The sequence below is a fragment of the Ornithorhynchus anatinus genome, chromosome 1 (genome assembly GCF_004115215.2).
Source record: "Ornithorhynchus anatinus isolate Pmale09 chromosome 1, mOrnAna1.pri.v4, whole genome shotgun sequence".
Classification (NCBI taxonomy): Eukaryota; Metazoa; Chordata; class Mammalia; order Monotremata; family Ornithorhynchidae; genus Ornithorhynchus; species Ornithorhynchus anatinus.
This window is the reverse complement of record NC_041728.1, coordinates 60,539-79,148: the sequence shown is the minus strand read 5'-3', so window position 1 is coordinate 79,148 and position 18,610 is coordinate 60,539. Positions and strand designations below refer to the sequence as shown.

Sequence of the window (18,610 nt, the reverse complement as noted above, 5' to 3'; positions counted from 1 at the left end):
TGGAAAGAGCTTGGCCTTGGGAGTCAGAGGTCAGGAGTTCTAATCCTGCCTCCGCTGCTTGCCAGCTGTGTGACTTTGTGAATGGACTAATAATGCACTACTAATGTGTTAAAGCTTCCGGTTGTCATGATCTTTGTTTTCTTGACAGTCAGATGTAAGGCCTTCTTTTTGCTCTGTTCCGTAGCTTTTTAATAATAAAAAGTCACTTCACTTCCTTGGGCCTCAGTGACTTCATCTGTAAAATGGGCATTGAGACTGTGAGCTCCACGGGGGACAACCTGATGACCTTGTTTCTACTCCAGCGCTTAGAGCAGCGCTTGGCACATAGTAAGGGCTCAACAAATACCACCGTTTTTATTATTACTTGTGTCGCTGAGGGTAGGAACGGATAGGGAGGGAGGGACCGGAGACGGAGCTGACCCCGCTGAGCCTTGTCACTCCCCTTCTTAAAAACCTCCAGTGGTTGCCTATCAACTTAATAATTTTTATAATTCAATAGTATTTATTGAGCGCTTACTATGTGCAGAGCACTGTACTAAGCGCTTGGGATGAACAAGTCGGCAACAGATAGAGACAGTCCCTGCCGTTTGACGGGCTTACAGTCTAATCGGGAGAGACGGACAGACAAGAACAATGGCAATAAACAGAGTCAAGGGGAAGAACATCTCGTAAAAACAATGGCAACTAAATAGAATCGAGGCGATGTACAATTCATTAACAAAATAAATAGAGTAACGAAAATATATACAGTTGAGAAAATATATACAGTTGAGAAAATATATACAGTTGAGAAAATATATACAGTTGAGTTGAAAATATAGTTGAGTTGAGTTGAGTACAGTTGAAAATATATATCAACCTCCGCAAGAAACAAAAACTCCTCAGCCGGGGCTTCAAGGCTCTCCATCACCTTGCCCCCTCCTACCTCAACTCCCTTCTCTCTTTCTCCTGCCCACCCCGCACGCTCACCTCCTCACCGTCTCCCGTTCACTCCTATCCCGCCTTCGACCCTTGGCCCACGTATCCCCACTGTCCTCGAATGCCCTCCCTCCTCACCTCCGCCAAACTCACTCTCTTCCCCACTTCAAGGCCCTACCGAGAGCTCACCTCCTTCATGAGGCCTTCCCAGACCTAGTTTCCCCTTTGCCCTCTGCTCCCTCCCCTTCCCCCCTTCACCTCCCCTCAGCTAAGCCCCCTTTCCCTCTGTTCCTTCCCCTCTCCCTTCCAGCGTGGCTCATGAGAAGCAGCGTGGCTCAGTGGAAAGAGCCTGGGCTTGGGAGTCAGAAGTAATGGGTTTGAATCCCAGCTCTGCCACTTGTCAGCTGTGTGACCGTGGGCAAGTCACTTCACTTCTCTGGGCCTCAGTGACCTCATCTGTAAAATGGGAATTAAGACTGTGAGCCCCAAGCAGGACAACCTGATTACCCTGTATTTACCTCAGAGCTTAGAACAGTGCTCTGCACATAGTAAGCGCTTAACAACTACCAACATTATTATTTTTATTCCCCTCCCCTTAGCACTGTGCTCATTTGTATATTTTTTATGACCCTATTTATTTTGTTCATGAGGTGTACATCCCCTTGATTCTATTTATCGTGTTGTCTTGTTTTTGGCCATCTGTCCCCCCCCCCCCACCCCGATTAGACTGTGAGCCCATCATTGGGCAGGGATGGTCTCTATCTGTTGCTGAATTGTACATTCCAAGCGCTTAGTCGGAGAAGTGTCGTGGCTCAGTGGAAAGAGCCCGGGCTTAGGAGTCAGAGGTCATGGGTTCTAATTCCGGCTTCACCACTTGTCAGCTGTGTGACTGTGGGAAAGTCACTTCACTTCTCTGGGCCTCAGTTCCCTCATCTGTAAAATGGGGATGAAGACTGTGAGCTCCCACGTGGGACAACCTGATTACCCTGTATCTACCCCAGCGCTTAGAACAGTGCTCTTTACATAGTAAGTGCTTAACAAATACCAACATTATTAGTCCCGTGCTCTGCACATAGTAAGCGCTCAATAAATACTATTGAATGAATGAGGGAGGGAAGGAAGGAGGGAGGGAGGGAAGGAGGGAGGGAGCGCAGGAGGGAGGGAGGGAGGGAGGGAAGGAAGGAAGGAAGGAAGGAAGGAAGGAAGGAAGGAAGGAAGGAAGGAAGGAAGGAAGGAAGGAAGGAAGGAAGGAAGGAAGGAAGGAAGGGAGGAAGGGAGGGAGGGAGGGAGGGAGGGAGGGAGGGAGGGAGGGAGGGAGGGAGGGAGGGAGGGAGGGAGGGAGACTTCTCTATCACCGTGGATGGCACGACCATCCTTCCCGTCTCTCAGGCCCGCGATCTCGGTGTCGTCCTTGACTCGTCTCTCTCGTTCGCCCCACACATCCTATCCGTTACCGAGACCTGCCGGTTTCACCTCTACAATATCGCCAAGATCCGCCCTTCCCTCTCCACCCAAACGGCTACCTTACTGTTACGGGCTCTCGTTATATCCCGGCTAGACTACCGTGTCGGCCTTCTCTCTGACCTCCCTTCCTCCTCTCTCGCCCCGCTCCGGTCTATTCTTCACTCCGCCGTCCGGCTCATCTTCCTGCAGAAACGATCTGGGCATGTCACTCCCCTTCTTAAACACCTCCAGTGGTTGCCTATCGACCTCCGCTGCAAACAAAAACTCCTCACTCTAGGCTTCGAGGCTCTCCGTCACCTTGCCCCTTCCTACCTCTCCTCCCTTCTCTCTTTCTACCGCCCACCCCGCACGCTCCGCTCCTCCGCCGCCCACCTCCTCGCCGTCCCTCGGTCTCGCCTATCCCGCCGTCGACCCCCGGGCCACGCCCTCCCTCCTCACCTCCGCCAGGCTAATTCTCTTCCCCTCTTCAAAACCCTACTTAAAACTCACCTCCTCCAAGAGGCCTTCCCAGACTGAGCTCCTCGTCTCCCTCTACTCCCTCTGCCACCCCCCCCTTCACCTCTCCGCAGCTAAACCCTCTTTTCCCCCCTTTCCCTCTGCTCCTCCCCCTCTCCCTTCCCATCCCCTCAGCACTGTACTCGTCCGCTCAACTGTATATATTTCCATCGCCCTATTTATTTTGTTAATGAAATGTACATCGCCTCGATGCTATTTAGTCGCCATTGTTTTTACGAGATGTTCTTCCCCTCGACGCTGTTTATTGCCATCGTTCTCGTCTGTCCGTCTCCCCCGATTAGACCGTAAGCCCGTCAAACGGCAGGGACCGTCTCTATCTGATGCCGACTTGTTCATTCCAAGCGCTTAGTCCACTGCTCTGCACATAGTAAGCGCTCAATAAATACTACTGAATGAAGGAAGGAAGGAAGGAAAGGAGGGAAGGAAGGGAAGGAGGGAAGGGAGGAAGGGAAGGAAGGAAGGAGGCTGGGCAACGCGCGTTCGTTGCAGAGTGGGGAAATGCCTGGGTGCGCGCATGCGCGGCCGCTTGCGGCGGGATCGCGCCCGGGGGGGGGGGGGCCGCGCGGAGGGAGTGCGCGCGCGTCCCGGGGCCGGCTGTGCGCGCGCGCGGGGCGGGACGAAGCCTGTGCTCGCGCCCGACGAGCGGGAGCCGAGCGGAGCCGAGGGGGAGCCGAGCGGGAGCCGAGCGCGTTGGCGGCGAGCGATCGGCAGCCCCGCGGCCCTGCAGCCCACAGCCAGGCCCGGGGCCATGCGGCACGAAGCGCCCGTGCAGGTGGGTCCGGCGGCGCGGGGCAGAAGGGCTCAGAGGGACCGGCTATTTATTGAGCGCTTACTACGTGCAGAGCACTGCACTGAGCGCTTGGGATGGACAGTCGGGCAACCGATAGAGACCATCCCTGCCTAATGACGGGCTCCCAGTCTAACGGGGCAGCTGTGCAGCGGACCGGCTCCCCGGCTCCCCGGCTCCCCGGCTCCCCGGCTCCCCGGCTCCCCGGCTCCCCGGCTCCCAGCAGCGGGCAAGGCGGAGGAGGGCCTGGGGGGGCCAGCTCTCTCTCCCTGCGGGCTTCGCCATGGCTCATTAGTCCCTGCCCATCACGGTGTCCATCGCAGATCGGTCCGTGCAGACCGATGGCGCCCAGGTTTGGGCGGTGGGCACAGGCTCTCCCGCTGCCCGCGGTGCTTGAGTGCGGTTATTGAGCGCTTACTATATGCACGGCATTGGACTAAGCGCTTGGGAGAGTACAACAGATTTAGCCGACCTCCCAATCCCGATTTTGGCCGACTCCGAAATTCTACCTTTATAGCTGAACGGGTGTGCATTTTAATAATTTCAAGTTCATGAGTCCAAGCATCCATAAACGACCCTTAATAACGCTACCAAGACAACAGTTCCGCGGGCCATCTTAGGACGAACTCATTTATTTCAGTACTCATGGGGTCGGCCGATTCCGCCGGGGGCCCGGGGGGCTTCAGTTCTGGCTCCCGCATTGATGGATGGACTCTCGTTCATTCATTCAGTCGTATTTATGGAGCGCTTACTCTGGGGGTCTCTATCTGGTGCCGAATTGTCCATTTCAAGCGCGTCGTCCAGTGCTCTGCACATAGTAAGCGCTCCAGAAATACGATTGAAAGAATGAATGAATGTGCAGAGCGTTGGACGAAGCGCTAGGAATGGACAATTGGGCACCAGATAGAGACCGTCCCTGCCCAATGACGGGCTCGCCGTCTAAACGGGGGAGACGGCAAAGCGCAAGAGAACAAAATAAAACAACATCCTGAAGATAAATAGAATCAAGGAGAGGTACACCTCATTCACAAAATAAATAGGGGAATAAATGATCTAGACGAATGAGCACAGTGCAGAGGGAAAGGGGGGGCTCAGGCTGGAAAGGCCTTCCGGAGGAGGTGAGCTCTCAGTAGACCTCCTGGTGCTTGGCACGTAGTAAACGCTTAACAAATGCCATCATCATTATTATTATCGGAAGAAAGCTCAGATCCCTCTGTCTTGGAGCACCTGGGAGCTGCGGGGGGCATTGCGGGGGGCATTGCGGCGGGCACTGCGTTGGAGCAGGCCCCCGATGCCCAGCCCCCAGCGGGAGCTTGGGCCCGCAGCAAGGCAGGAGCGGTGCTTTAAAGCCCCATTTCAAGACATCCTTGACTGTGGAGGGACGGTTTCAGTTGCTGTCCAATTTCCTCTCACTCCGTGCCTACAGTCATGAATATTTTTAAACAATAGAACTGCGGAATCGGCCGGCCCCTTGAGTATTGAAATAAATGAGTTCGTCTTAAGATGGCCCGCGGAATTGGGTCGTTTATGGATGCTTGGACTCATGAACTTGAAATTTTTAAAATGCATACCCTCTCAGATATATAAAGGTAGAATTTCGGACTCGGCGAAATTCGGGATTGGGAGGTCGGCTAATTCTGCTGTATTGTACTCTCCCAAGCGCTTAGTCCAATGCTGTGCACACAGTAAGCGCTCAATAAATACGATTGACCGCTGTCATTTTTAAGTGGAAAATCTGCTACAGTGAATTCACGTTGGCCCTCAGCAAGATGTCGGGGTGGAAAGTGCAGTGTGTGAAGTGAGCTTTCAGCAAAGGTTTATGGAGGGGCAGGTGAGACGCTTCCGCATAAACCCCGCCACCGTCACGATGGAGCTGTTTGTCCCAGATTCAGGATGGCCCAGTGGAATCGGGGCAATGCGTCACATCGGCTTTTCTGTCCCATCTGAAGGCCGCTCGGCCCAGTGCAAGACTTCCGGGGGCCGCCTGAGGGGCTCCTGGGAGGCCCTGCCCCAGGTGTGGCCTGTCCCCCAGCAGCCACCCGCCTCCCCACCGTCCCTTTCTCGCTCCTCACCCCTGCCCGCTCTTCGGTTTTCTCCCAGGGAGCTCCTGGTGGGGTCTGGCTTGATTATAAATCAGTTTAGGGAGATGAACCCGGGGCTGAGGCTGGGTCCCTGCCTCCCGGAACGTCTCGGGGGTCCTTTTGGCCACGGTGATCGCACACCCCGGCCATGCCAGGTGCCAGATGCTCGAGTTGTTGCCTTTCCCACCCCGAGGGCAAAGGCCACCGGGCCCGTGATTGTGAGCACCTTGAAGGCAGGGATCGGATCTTCCCAGGATGCATTAGGGTAGGCTAAAATCTGCCCTTTTCTCTCCATCTAGACTGCTACCACGTTAATACAGTTACTCATCCTATCCCTCCTGGGGGTCGTCAGCCTCCTTGCTGACTTCCCAACCTCCTGCCTCTCCCCACTTCAGTCCATACTTCACTCCGCTGCGCAGATCATCTTTCTACAGAAACATTCAGGACATGTCACTCCCCTCCTCAAAAATCCCCAGGCATTGCCTATCCACCTCCATATCAAACAAAAACTCCTCACCATTGGCTTTAAAGAACACCATCACCTTGCCCTCTCCTCCCTCACCTCACTTCTCTCCTACAATCCAGCCCGCACACTTGCTCCTCTGGTGCTAACCTTCTCATTGTGCCTTGTCTCTCCTGTCTCACCACTGACCTCTGGTCGACGTCCTGCCTCTGGCCTGGAATGTCCTCCCTCCTCAAATTTGACGACTCTCCCCTGCTTCAAAGCCTTATTGAAGGCACATCTCCTCCAAGAGGTCTTCCCCCACTTTTCCTCATCTCCCACTTCCTTCTGCGTCGCCTTGACTTCCTCCCTTTGCTCTTTCCCCCCACAGCCCCACAGCACTTATGTATATATCTTTAATAGTATTTATTTGTTTTGACATCTGTTTATTTCTATAGATGTCTGTCTTTACCTCCCCCGCCCTTCTCCCCTCCCCCTACCCGCCCCCAGACTGTGAGCTCATTGTGGGCAGGGATTGTCACTTTTTAATTGTACTTTTCCAAGTACCTAGGACAGTGCTCTGCCCACAGTAAGTGCTTAATAAATACGATTGAATGAAGTTCTGTGCATATTAAGCACTCAGTAAATAACATCGATTGATTCCTGGGACTCGGCCATCTGGGATCTCATTTTCTTTTGCAACTGCTGAGTCTGACTGCAAAAGTTCCCCCGACAAGGAGAGCCCAGAGTGTGGCCTGAGTGCTGCAGCCTGGAAATATTTGCTATCCGAGTCCAGTGTCTCCTCCTTGAGCTGAGAATGTCCTGGAGAAGGAAGAAAGGCAGCTCTCACCTGCTCTGCCGTAGAGGAGGGGAGACCCCGTAGCTGCCCCATTGTCCTATGGCTCGGTGTGAGGTCGCACCGTCCATCTGCCAGAAACCATCGCCTAGGTAGCGGAACGGGGTAACGACCCTGGGTTCTGGAGGTTGCAGATGAAGATCGTAATGATGGGATCTGTGCAGCAGTTACTCTGTGCCAAGCCCCGGGGTTGGGGTGGTACTACGAGATCAGGCAAAGCCCCCATCCCAAAAGGGTCTCACTATTGCCACTGCTCCTCCCGTCGTATTGCTCGGTGCGGGTAGGTGGGCGGCCGAGGAGCAGAGCCCTGGGTGCTGCCCGAGTCAGGCTAGGATTTTGGCGGCGATGGCAGAAAAAGATGGCTGCTTCCCAGCAATCAATTGGTGGTATTTGTTGAGCGTGGAGGGCTGGGGTGTTACCCCATTTGGCTCTTCTCTTCCCTTTGAAGCTGGTAATTCTGAAGTTGTCTGAAGGCTTGAGGCTTCCCCACGGGTTCCACCTGCTGAGGAAAAGCCCATGCAGACTTCTGAGCCCTGAGCCCCCATGTCCTGGGCAATCCCTGCCAGATCGCCAAAGAGTCTGGCTGCTTTTCTGTTTCAGTGGCTTTGATGGCAGCAGAGCTGGCTTCTTCCAAAATTCAGGCTGTGGCTGGTGGTGGTTGGCTGGGATGATGATGTTCAGTGGTTGGGGAGCAGGTGGGACACTCCTGCCATCTGTATGAGATTTCATCTTCGGTTGGTATGAGGGGGTCCTGCCTGCAACATTCAGGGGTGCGGTGGTCGTGGGGGTGGATTAGGGTCCTTAGTTGGATAGGAGATCCCTGGATCTCTTCCTCGTGACACTGGCCATGTGTATTTCTTAGCCTGAACTGTACGTCAGTCAATCGATCAATCAATAGCAAGTGCTCTTGTGGCTCAGTGGAAAGAGCATGGGCTTTGGAGTCAGGGCTCATGAGTTCGAATCCCAGCTCTGCCACTTGTTGGCTGTGTGACTGTGGGCAAGTCACTTAACTTCTCTGTGCCTCAGTTCCCTCATCTGTAAAATGGGGATTAAAAGTGTGTGAGCCCCACGTGGGACAACCTGATTCCCCTATGTCTACCCCAGCGCTTAGAACAGTGCTCGGCACATAGTAAGCGCTTAACAAATACCAACATTATTATTATTATTATTATTATTAGAAGAGGTTCAGAGAGCTACACTATGGGAATGGGAGAGAATAACAGAGTCAGTAAGCATAATCCCTGCTCTTGAGGAATTTACAATCTACTGTGAACAGTAGAGCTATACCCAGCACTTGGAAGAGTACAGTAGAGTCAATAGACACAATCCCAGCCCTTGAGGGACTTATTTTCTATTGTGTGCAGAGTATCAAACCGAATGCCTGGGAAAGAACAATGGAGTTAGTAGGTTCAATCCCGGGCCTCAGGGAATGTCCAGTCTAGGCCCGAGGCAAGGAGTGAAGGACACCATTTTGTTGCAGCCATGAAGCGCTGAGAGTGTTTCTGATACATTGCCTGCCTCACTGCTGCAGTTTCTGTTTAGTTTTTTTTTTTTTTTTTGGTACTTGTTTAGCTCTTATTATGTTCCAGTCATTGTACTAAGTGCTGGGTTAGATACAAGATAGTCAGGTTGGACACAGTCCCTGTCCCCCATGGGACTCACAGTCTCAATTCCCATTTTACAAATGAGGAAATTAAGGTACAGAGAAGTGAAGTGATTTGCCCAAGGTCACACAGCAGACAGTTGGTGGAGCCAGAATTAGAACCCATGACCTTCTGACTCCCAGGCCCATGCTTGATCCACTCAGCCCCGCTGCTTCTCTAGCCATTTGCATCGGGACGCTGTGCTGTTGGCTCCTTGCTCCCTCACCCCATTTTGGTAGTAGCAGATGTTCAGCAGCACGTGCATAGATGTGCGGGGCCTCGGCTTGCCCTCCAGCCTTTCCCGCCTCCCGGTCACTGTGCTGTAGCTCCTGGCTCCGGCTGGGCTGGGTGCGGGGAACCCCGGGGATCTCTGGGTCTCTCGCAGTTTGGTGCTTAGCCTGCATCCCTGTGTCAGGACGGAAGCTCCCGCTGCCTTGGAGCTGAGAGCCTGACTCGTCTCCCTTCTCCTCCCGACCTCCCCCGTGGGTCCAGTGGCTGGAGCTCTATGTGTCCTTCTTGTGAGGGTGCATCCGATCTCTCACCACCAGCAGCACTGGGTTGAACCTTGGGGAGCACTGATGAACGATTTTGAATGCCAGTGAACACTGGTGAACAAGCATCGTTTTTGCAGGTGGAGCCCCCGGTCAAGCACCCTGGAGGCCAACGGGTCTAGCTCTGCATTGGGAGATGGTCTTTTTCTGAGACGAAATAAGCCATTCTCAGTGATGGGTCATTTCTGACCACTCCACCACTCCATCCTGGTCGAGCGTTGCCTTAAGGAGCCTGTTGGGACTGAGACCTGCCCTGCTCAATACAGCTGATGAAGTCCTCTGGAAATGACTGGGGTCAGTTCTTGTCCCCGACCCTCCTTGGGGACCAGTACTGACCAGAGGCGAGCAGGGCCCGGCAGCAGGGGAAGAGCATGAGCAGAGTTTGGGGTTGGGAAAGTGTCAGCCCCATTCCCCTGGGGCTGGGACAGTTTCATCCCCATTCCCTGCTGGAATCGGGGTCAGTGTGGGCCCGATCTCTCCATGCCTGAGAAATCTCCAGCAGTTGCCTTCCATCTCCATGTCAAATGGAAACTCCTCCTCATTGCTTCAAGGCATTCAATCAGTTTTCACCCTCCTACCTCCACCTCGTTCATCTCTCAAACACTTCACTCTAACACCAACTATGTAGTGTTGATCTCATACCTTGATCTCATCTCTCTTCCTCTCGGTCAACCCCTTGCCCATGACCTCCCTCCTGCTTGGGGTTCACTTCTCCTTCAGATCTCACAGATCATCACTCTTCCCCATCTTCAGAGGCTGACAACCACATCTTCAAGAAGCCTGGTCTGACTAAGCTCTCCTCTCCCTACCCTATTCACCCTCTCTTTTGGGTCACCTATTCACTTAGATCTGTACCTTTTAAACACTTTGATACTCACCTCACCCCCGTGGCACTTATGTACAGATTTATATATTCTGTCTCTTCCTATATCTGTAATTTTAGCATCCGACTCCCCCACTAGACTGTTAGCTCCTCGAGGGCAGGGATCGTGTCTACTGACTCTCTTGTGCCATACTCTCCCAAGCATTTTGTACAGTACTCTGCACACAGTAAGGACTCAATAAATACCCTTGACGGATCAACCGACTGATTATTTGCATCCCAGATGGCGTCTGCCCAAGATTCCCGGTTCGGCCAAAAAGACGCATCAGACCAGAACTTCGACTACATGTTCAAGTTGCTCATCATCGGCAACAGCAGCGTGGGGAAGACCTCTTTTCTGTTTCGCTACGCAGATGACTCCTTCACGTCGGCATTTGTCAGCACCGTGGGCATCGATTTCAAGGTCAAGACGGTCTTCAAGAATGAGAAGAGAATCAAGCTCCAGATCTGGGTGAGTCTGGAGGAAAGGTCCACCTTGCTGGGTGGGGGTGGGGGCCCAGGCGACTTTGGGGCTTTGTTGGGAACCAAGTCGAAGCTGCTCTCGGTGATGTGGGGCTTGTGTGGGGGCTTTGGTGGGACTCCTCAATGAGGCAGTATGGGGATCATGTTGGGGGTGTGAGGCTACTCCCTGCTGTCTCTGTGTTCTGTTCAATCAATCAGTTAATCAGTGGTATTTATTGAGCATTTACTGTGTGCAGAGCACTGTACTCAGTGCTTGGGAAAGTACATTATAACGTAGTTGGTAGCCTACCTGCCCCAACTAATCACACTGTCCACAGAAAGCTTACAGACTATAGTGGGAGGAAGGCTTTTAAATCAATTACAGATAAGGGAATGAATTATAGGTGGGGGATAAATAGGGTGTCCTGTGCCCGGTAGCCAGCCTGCACCCAACAAATGCTGTCGTAATTGCAGGGGTCACCCTCCCAGCCCCATCTGGTGTCGGTCTGGAGCCTGATGCCATGGCTGCCAGAGATGGTGGTGCTGGTCTTCTTGATTCTATTTTCTATTTCCCTGGGAAAGAACCAAATGATGAGAACATGTCTCTTGGAATCGCTCCTGATTAGAGATTTGCTACATTCCCACAGTAGAGAGACAGTCAGGGATAGAGAAGGAGTCAGTGGGTTTGAAACGCCCCTGCCGAGTCACTGGGGGAGAATTAAAGATGAGAGAGAAGAGTTCAGGGTGTTGGATGGTCTGTGCTGGGCTACCAAAGGAAGAGTTAGGGGTGCAGAGGGGAAAGTCAAAGGTGTTGGATGATCCATGCTGGGTCACTGGCAGGGAGTCAGGGATAGAGAGGGAAGACTCAAGGGTGTTGGATGGTACATCCTTACCTTAAATGGATTAATAGCATTAATTGAGTATCTTTATGTGCAGAGTATTATATAAAGTGCTTGGGAGAGAATAGTGGTGTTAGTAGGCATGGTGCTTGCCCTCAAGGAGCTGACGGGTAGGGGAGCTGAATTTCAGATAGGTCAGGTGGACAGTAAAATAAGTTGCAGGTTGGAGAAACCAGTAGAGTATAAATATTGCGTACAAAAGTGTAACAGGGTCTTGGGAAGAAATACAGAGTGTCCAAGATGCTGGGAGTTGGATGGGAGTGAGGAGAAGTGCCGCTTTTCTCTGAATGAAAAAGTAATTCTTTTAGGAGATGAAAGCAAAACCAAAAGGGAGTGCTGCATTAGTGTAACTAATAAAATAGGTACAGATGATAACTTAATTGCAACATAAAGACTTAATGCAGATCTGGTGACTAATGGCCATCCTTAATGGCTGGAGCTCTCCAGTGGTCACTCTGCCTCATCCATCTTTCTGGGCCCAACCCTGGCACCGTCATCGGGATGGCTGCCCAGGGCGTCTGTCATAAAGTCTGATGGTTCCCACCCTGTCTGTCGGGGGCGACCAAACAGAAATGGTCAGTTAGCCCTGGGGTCTTAGGGGAAAGGACTTTAGCTGGGCAGGAAACATGTTGGGGCTGCATTGCGGTTGCCCGGGAGGCCTCTGGCGTGATTGGTTGGCGGACCCCCACCGCTCGGACTCCACTGGCTCGTGGGCCCCCACCGCTCTGGCTCGATTGGTTGGCAGGCCCCTGCGGCTCTGGCATGATTGGCTAGTGGGCCCCCGCCGCTCCAGTGCCATTGGTTGTTATGCTCCCACCGCCTGGAGCCCCGGGGCGCCCTCTTGGAAAACAAATAATGCGGTAGTCTCGGGGCCTCAGGCTTGCACCGGGGTCATGTGTCCTAGAGCGAAAGGGCGGCAGGGCGGAGACTGCTGAACCTCAGTACAGGGATCCAGCTGAGCCTCCACTCTCAACATGAGAGGCTCCCGGGGGGTGCTCCGGACCCTGGTGATTCCATGAGGGAAGAGATCTGGAGAGCTGACTCGAGACCCTCACTGTGTGCACCGGGGCTTTTAGCGGAAGTTTATTTTCCATTTAGGGCCCACCGAGGCTTTCTCCTCAGGAGGTCAAAATTGAGCTTGCTGTAGCACTAAAATGACTGATCTGCCTCCTCCTGGGCTCAAAATGATCTAAGGCTGATAGGAGATTAACATCTCCTACTGGGTTGCATTTGAGAACTCTGGGGAGGCCGTTGTGTCCAGAACTGAAACACACTCCCAAACGAGAATAATTGAAATCAAGATTTAATGAGTAACACAGATGGCTTGAAGAAGTCACAACTGAAAGTACTCAAGGCGCAGCTTATCAGGTCGTTTTTAAAGCCACGGAGGTTTGACAGAGAGGGCCGAGCCGAGATGTGATCAGCGGAAATTAGATGCTGCCTGCCACGTGCAAGCCTGAGAGCTTCGCTTGGGGAAAAGGCAGGAGAAAATGGGGTTTGAACTAGTTTAGTCTCTCTCCTGTTAGAGTGGAAGTGCCTTGTGGGCAGGAAATGTGGCTCATGCTTTCCCAAGTGCTCAGTATAGTGCTCAACCCTTGGCAGGTCTTCAAGAAATCCTGTCCTGCCTAAGAGAGGGAAGGAAGGAGGGAGGGGGACAAAGAGATCGAGCAAGAGCAAAGAGTTGCCAGGGAAACCGACTACATCAGATATGTCCATGAATCCAGAAAAGAGCAAATTCTGCAGCTGCAGCGAAGGGCCAGAATCTTTCCACTGACAAATCTACCCGGCACTGGGCCGACCGGATCCTGAGCCGGCAGTAAGTGGAAGTGATGATTCTTCTGCCTGGCGAATGATCTAGAGCATAGCGGTTTGCTCTCCTTTGTTCACCTGGCTCTCTGTATCTCTGTGTCCCTGTTTCCATTGCTGGCTCATCTTACCTGCGGGACGTCCTAGATCCACCTCAATCTGAGCTGTCCTCCCCATTTGGGTGTCCCAGGCCTGCAGCCCTTTCCCCTCCCCCCAGCCTTCCCCACTTCCTCCCCAACCCCGATGAGGGCCACTAGCTGAGATTTTGCTGCCCCCTCCTCCCTCACCTCCCTTCTCTCCTCCATCCCAGCCCGTACACTCTGCTCCTCTGGTGATAACCTCCTCACTGTGCCTCGATCTCCTCTGTCTCGCCGACCCCTGGCCCACATCCTTCCTCTGGCCTGGGACACCCTCCCGCCTCAAATCCGCCAGACAATCACTCTTCCCCGCTTCAAAGCCTACTGAAGGCGCATCTTCTTCAGGAGGCCTTCCCAGACTAAGCCCCACTTTTCCTCAGCTCCCACTCCCTTCCGCATCACCCTGACTTGCTCCCTTTGCTCTTCCCCCCCTCTCCACCCCACATCACTTATGTATATATGTATATATCTATAATTCTATTTATATTGATGCCTGTTTACTTGTGTTGATGTCTGTCTCCTCTAGACTGTGAGCCCCTTTTAGGCAAGGATTGTCTCTCTTTATTTGCTGTATTATACTTTCCAAGCGTGTAGTACAGTGCTCTGCACACAGCACTCAATAAATGTGATTGAATGAATGAACATTATCCTAGCCCTGAGAGCTGCACTGTTTCACTGTGGGTTCATGCCCCACCCCCCATCTGCCGGCTTGGCCCCACCATATCTCCTTTGGGCTGGCTGGCTCCCTGCCCAGCATGCTGCCGTGCCCCACTTCCCCCCACCCTCCCAACCCCCTCGCCTGGCTGTGAGGTTGCTGCCTCCGATCCAGCTCCGGCTCGAGCAGACCTAGGGGCCTCGGGTCCCCAGAGCCGTTTCTCAGCAGCCGTTGCCAAGCAACTGTGTTCCCTCCCTGCGGCGGGGAGGGAGGCTGGATGCTAATCAGTCAGACCGGCCTGGCAGGCCGCCACCTCAACCGAGCGTCTGCCTGGATTAGCCCAGGCCTGGAAACCCGGCTCGGGTCAGGACCGGCAGAGCTGTGGGACATTGGGCCAGCCTGGGTTGGCGTGGACCGGGTCGGCCCGGCCGGCCCGGCCACCTGATGTGGTTTTCGGACTGCTTGGGGTGGCCTTGGATCCGGTCCTGCCGCACTGCCTGTCCTGCCCCCAGGGAAGCTGTCCCCACCCTTCCCTGCTCGGATGGGGCACCTGGGAAGGGGCCATGATAGCTACCCTGTTGGGTTGAATCAGGTTCGCTGCTGGGGAGGACCAGGGGCCAGGCTGAGGGGCTGGGTTGAGGGGCCAAGCACCCGTGTGTGGAGCTGCTGCCTTGGATGACTTTGCTCATGTCCCCGCCCACCCGGGCTGCTGATTGCAGGCTGGGGGACTGACTGGGCCTGGCTGCCATTGGGATCTGTGCCGGATGTTTCTGGTACTGACCACGACCTCTGAACCTCTAGCCGGAGCAGGGCGGCAGAGCCGCGAACAAAAGAAGAGACCGTGAGAGGAAATGGGTTCGTTTCCGCCTGAGCCCAGTGCTGTGGATCAATTCCCCTGAGACTGAGCGGCAGCCAGGTCCTGGCTGGCTGGCCCTCTGCCCCTGGCTGACCTATCCCCTGCCCTCCACTGACCGGCCCCTGCCAGGAGGCTGAGCAGCGGGCTCCATGCCCTTAGCTAGCCGTTCCCTGCCGGGAGCAGCCAAGGCAACCCAGGGCCTAGGAAACCTCTCCTTTCAAGGAAAAGCTGAGAGTGAAAGGGTTTAGGTTTCCAGACGCTCATCCCCTCCCCTGGCAGACGCAGGGCGGAATGGCCTTGGGGAAAGCTAGGGACCGTCTCATTCCAGCCAGATCTCTTCCCTCCTGATAATGAGGGAGAGGCCCTTGCTTCGGGCTCCTTTATGGACTGATTTCTGATTTAATTGCATTTTTGACCTTTTTTCTTCCTTTTCCTCAACTATCTTTCCCTTTTGATTTGTCAAATATCACTAAGTGGGCAGGTACCCGGTCCACCCACACTGACAGTGACTTCATGAGAATTAGTTCTCATGCACTGGGGTAGATACAAGCTAATCAGGTTGGACACAGTCCATGTTCATTCATTCATTCAATCGTATTTATTGAGCGCTTACTGTGTGCAGAGCACTGAACTAAGTGCTTGGAAAGAACAATACAGCAATAAAGAGAGACCATCTGTTCCCCCAGCAGGCTCACAGTCTAGAGCAGGGAGACAGACTACAATGTAAGTAAACAGGCATCAATATAAATAAATAGAATTAAAGACAAATACATTCATATACCAGTGCTGTGAGCTGGGGAGTGAGTCAGGGTGATGTGGAAGGGAGTGGGAGCTGAGGAAAAGTGGGTATTAGTCTGGGAAGGCCTCCTGGAGGAGGTGCGCCTTCAGTAGGGCTTTGAAGGGGAGAAGAGTGATTGGCGGATTTGAGGAGGGAGGGCGTTCCAGGCCAGAGGAAGGTTGTGGGCCAGGGATTGGCCGTGAGACAGTTGAGATCAAGGCACAGTGAGGAGGTTGGCGGCAGAGGAGTGGAGTGTGCGGGCTGGGATGGAGAAGAAGAGAAGGGAGGTGAGGTAGGAGGGGGCAAGGCGATGGAGAGCTTTAAAACCAATAGTGAGGAGTTTTTGTTTGATACGGAGCTGGATAGGCAACCACTAGAGATTTTTGAGGAAGGCGGTGACAGGCCCTGACCGTTTCTGTAGAAAGATAAACTAGGCAGCGGAATGAAGTATGGACTGAAGTAGGGAGAGGCAGGAGGTTGAGAGGTCAGAAAGGAGGCTGATGCAGTAATCCAGTCGGGATAGGATGCGCGATTGTACTAACGTGGTAGCGGTTTGGATGGAGAGGGAAGATCGGATCTTGGCGGTGTTGTGACTGACAGGATTTGGTGACGGATTGAATATGTGGGTTGAATGAGAGAGTGGAGTCAAGGATGACGCCACCATGTCCCATATGGGGCTCTCATTCTTAATTCCCATTTTACAAAAGAGGCAACTGAAGCCCAGAAAAGTGAAGTCACTTGCCCAGGGTCACACAGTAGGCAAGTGGCACTGCTGGGTTTAGAACCCAAGTCTTTCCGACTCCCAGGCCCGTGCTCTATCCACTAAGCCGCACTGCTGCTCACTTTTGCACTTTGATCTATTGATTAGCGGCCTTGGTGGCGGGGTCTGAGTAACAGCCGCGATGGCAATGATGACCGCGGCAGGGTCAGAAAGGCAGATCCGTATCCCCGACGCATTGCAGGACTTCTCGTTTGGCCTAGATTTGGTGAATTCTCCTCAGAAAGTGGCACCTGCTTTAGTTTGCTGGAGTTAGGTAGCGTCAAGCCGCAGAGCTCCTTGTGGGCACGGAATATGTCTGTTGATTGTTGTATTGTACTCTTCCAAGCTCTTAGTACAGTACTCTGCACACGGTAAGTGCTCAATAAATACTATTCAATAAACAAATGAATATTTTCATTTAACTGTGCGGAGAGCTCATGGTGGGCAGGGAATGTGTCTGTTACATTGCATATTGTACTCTCCCAAGTGCTTAGTGATAATAATTGTGGTAGTTAGGCACTTACCGTATGCCAGGCAATGTACTAAGCTGGGGTGGATGTAAGCAGATCGGGTTGGATACAGCCTCTGTTCCACATGGGGCTCAAGGTCTCATTCCTCATGAAGTAATTGAGGCACAGAGAAGTGACATGGTTTTCCCAAGGTCACACAGCAGGCAAGTGGCAGAGCGGGGATTAAAACCCACAACCTTTTGACTCCCAGGTCCATTGGGCAGAGCGCCCTTTACCCCCTCAGCCTGTGTTCACAGAGCTCTAACTCTGCAAGCCTCTTCCCACCCTCCCTCACAGTCAGATTCAGAGTTGCCGCTTTCCCTCAGTCTAACCCAAGTCCCTCACACTGGAAGTCACGCCTGTTCCTCTTGGACTGTCCTCAGCTGAATCAGACAGAATCAAGAAGCAGTTTTGCCTAGTGGAGAGAGCACGGGCCTGGGAATCAGAGGACCTGGTTCTAATCCTGGCTCCACCACTTGTCTGCTTTGTGACTTTAGGCAAGTCACTTAACCCCTCTGTGCCTCAATTCCTTCATCTGTAAAATGGAGATTCAATACCCATTTCTCTCCCTTAGATTCAGAGTCCCACATGGGGTCAGGTTCTGTGTCTGGCCTGATTAACATGTATATTAACGTATGTTTTAATGGTATGTAAGCATTTACTATGTGCAAGACTCTGTAGTAAGCACTGGGGTAGATACACATTAATCAGGTTGGACACAGTCCGTATCCCACATGGGACTCACAGTCTTAATCCTCATTTTATAGATGAGATGTGTAGTACTACGCTTGGTACGTAATGAGTGCTTAACAGGTATTATTACTATTGTTAAGACAGCTTGATACTATGTCATGGTAAAGACTTCTCATCTGATCTCAGTCTTCCCTTCTCCAAGACACGGATCTCAGCTCCTTCCTCCTTCCCTTGGGGGTCTGGTGTTGCACCCTTTTCCTCTCCCTCATGACTCTCCATGGTTTGTTGCTGGTGGGAGGGTCAGCCAGGTGTCTCCATCCATGTGGGTGTCTGGGCAGTGCTGGCCCCAGGCACTGGTATTGTGTGGTGGGGGGCAAGGGTGCCTTATCTCAATCCATTTTTTTACCATCTCCATGAGGGCATGTGGGGGCTGGAAAGATGCTAATTTTCATCAGCATCTCCTGCTTACCTTCCTGGACTCTTTGCAGGGAAGGCTGAGTTATTTTGAGTTGAGAGCTTTGCAGATAGAAATGTTTTTCCCTGATTGCTTTTCCCTTGAGAGTGCATGCTCTCTCTCTCTCTCTCTCTCTCTCCCCCCCCCCTTTTTCTCTCTTTCCCTTTCCTTCTCATTTCCTCCCTACCACCTCCCTTTTCTCTCCTCTCTCTTATCTTCTTTCTCTCATCAATCTCCTGTCTCTGATTCTCTCTCTCTCTCTCCCTTCTCTCTTCTTCCTCTCTTGTCTGTCTCCTCTCTTCTCTCTCCTGCCTCTGACTCTTCTCTCTTCCCTCTCCCTCTCTGTTTCTCTTCTCTCTGTGCCTCTCTTCTCTGTATGTGTGTGCTTGTCTCTTTCTCTCCACTTTTTGTCTCTGTTTCTTTCCCCTCTGATGCTGCCCACAGCTGCCTGCATTCTCGGCCCTGATTTCTTCTTGGGGAG

At 52.8% G+C, this 18,610-nt stretch overlaps 1 protein-coding gene across 2 annotated transcripts in view; it reads left to right on the top strand.

Annotated features, from left to right (window-relative positions):
- The window catches only part of RAB3C (RAB3C, member RAS oncogene family), a 43,615-nt gene that overhangs the window by 2,594 nt on the left and 22,411 nt on the right, over positions 1 to 18,610 (top strand). The window contains exons 1-2 of one of the 2 annotated variants that reach the window (XM_029072575.2): positions 3,539 to 3,670; positions 10,365 to 10,592. In XM_029072575.2, the coding sequence (XP_028928408.1) occupies positions 3,647 to 3,670; positions 10,365 to 10,592 (252 nt within the window). In that variant the 5' untranslated portion in view covers positions 3,539 to 3,646. Of the gene's footprint in view, positions 1 to 3,538; positions 3,671 to 10,364; positions 10,593 to 18,610 lie in introns of those variants that run through there. The other variant, XM_029072581.2, reaches the window with a different exon arrangement.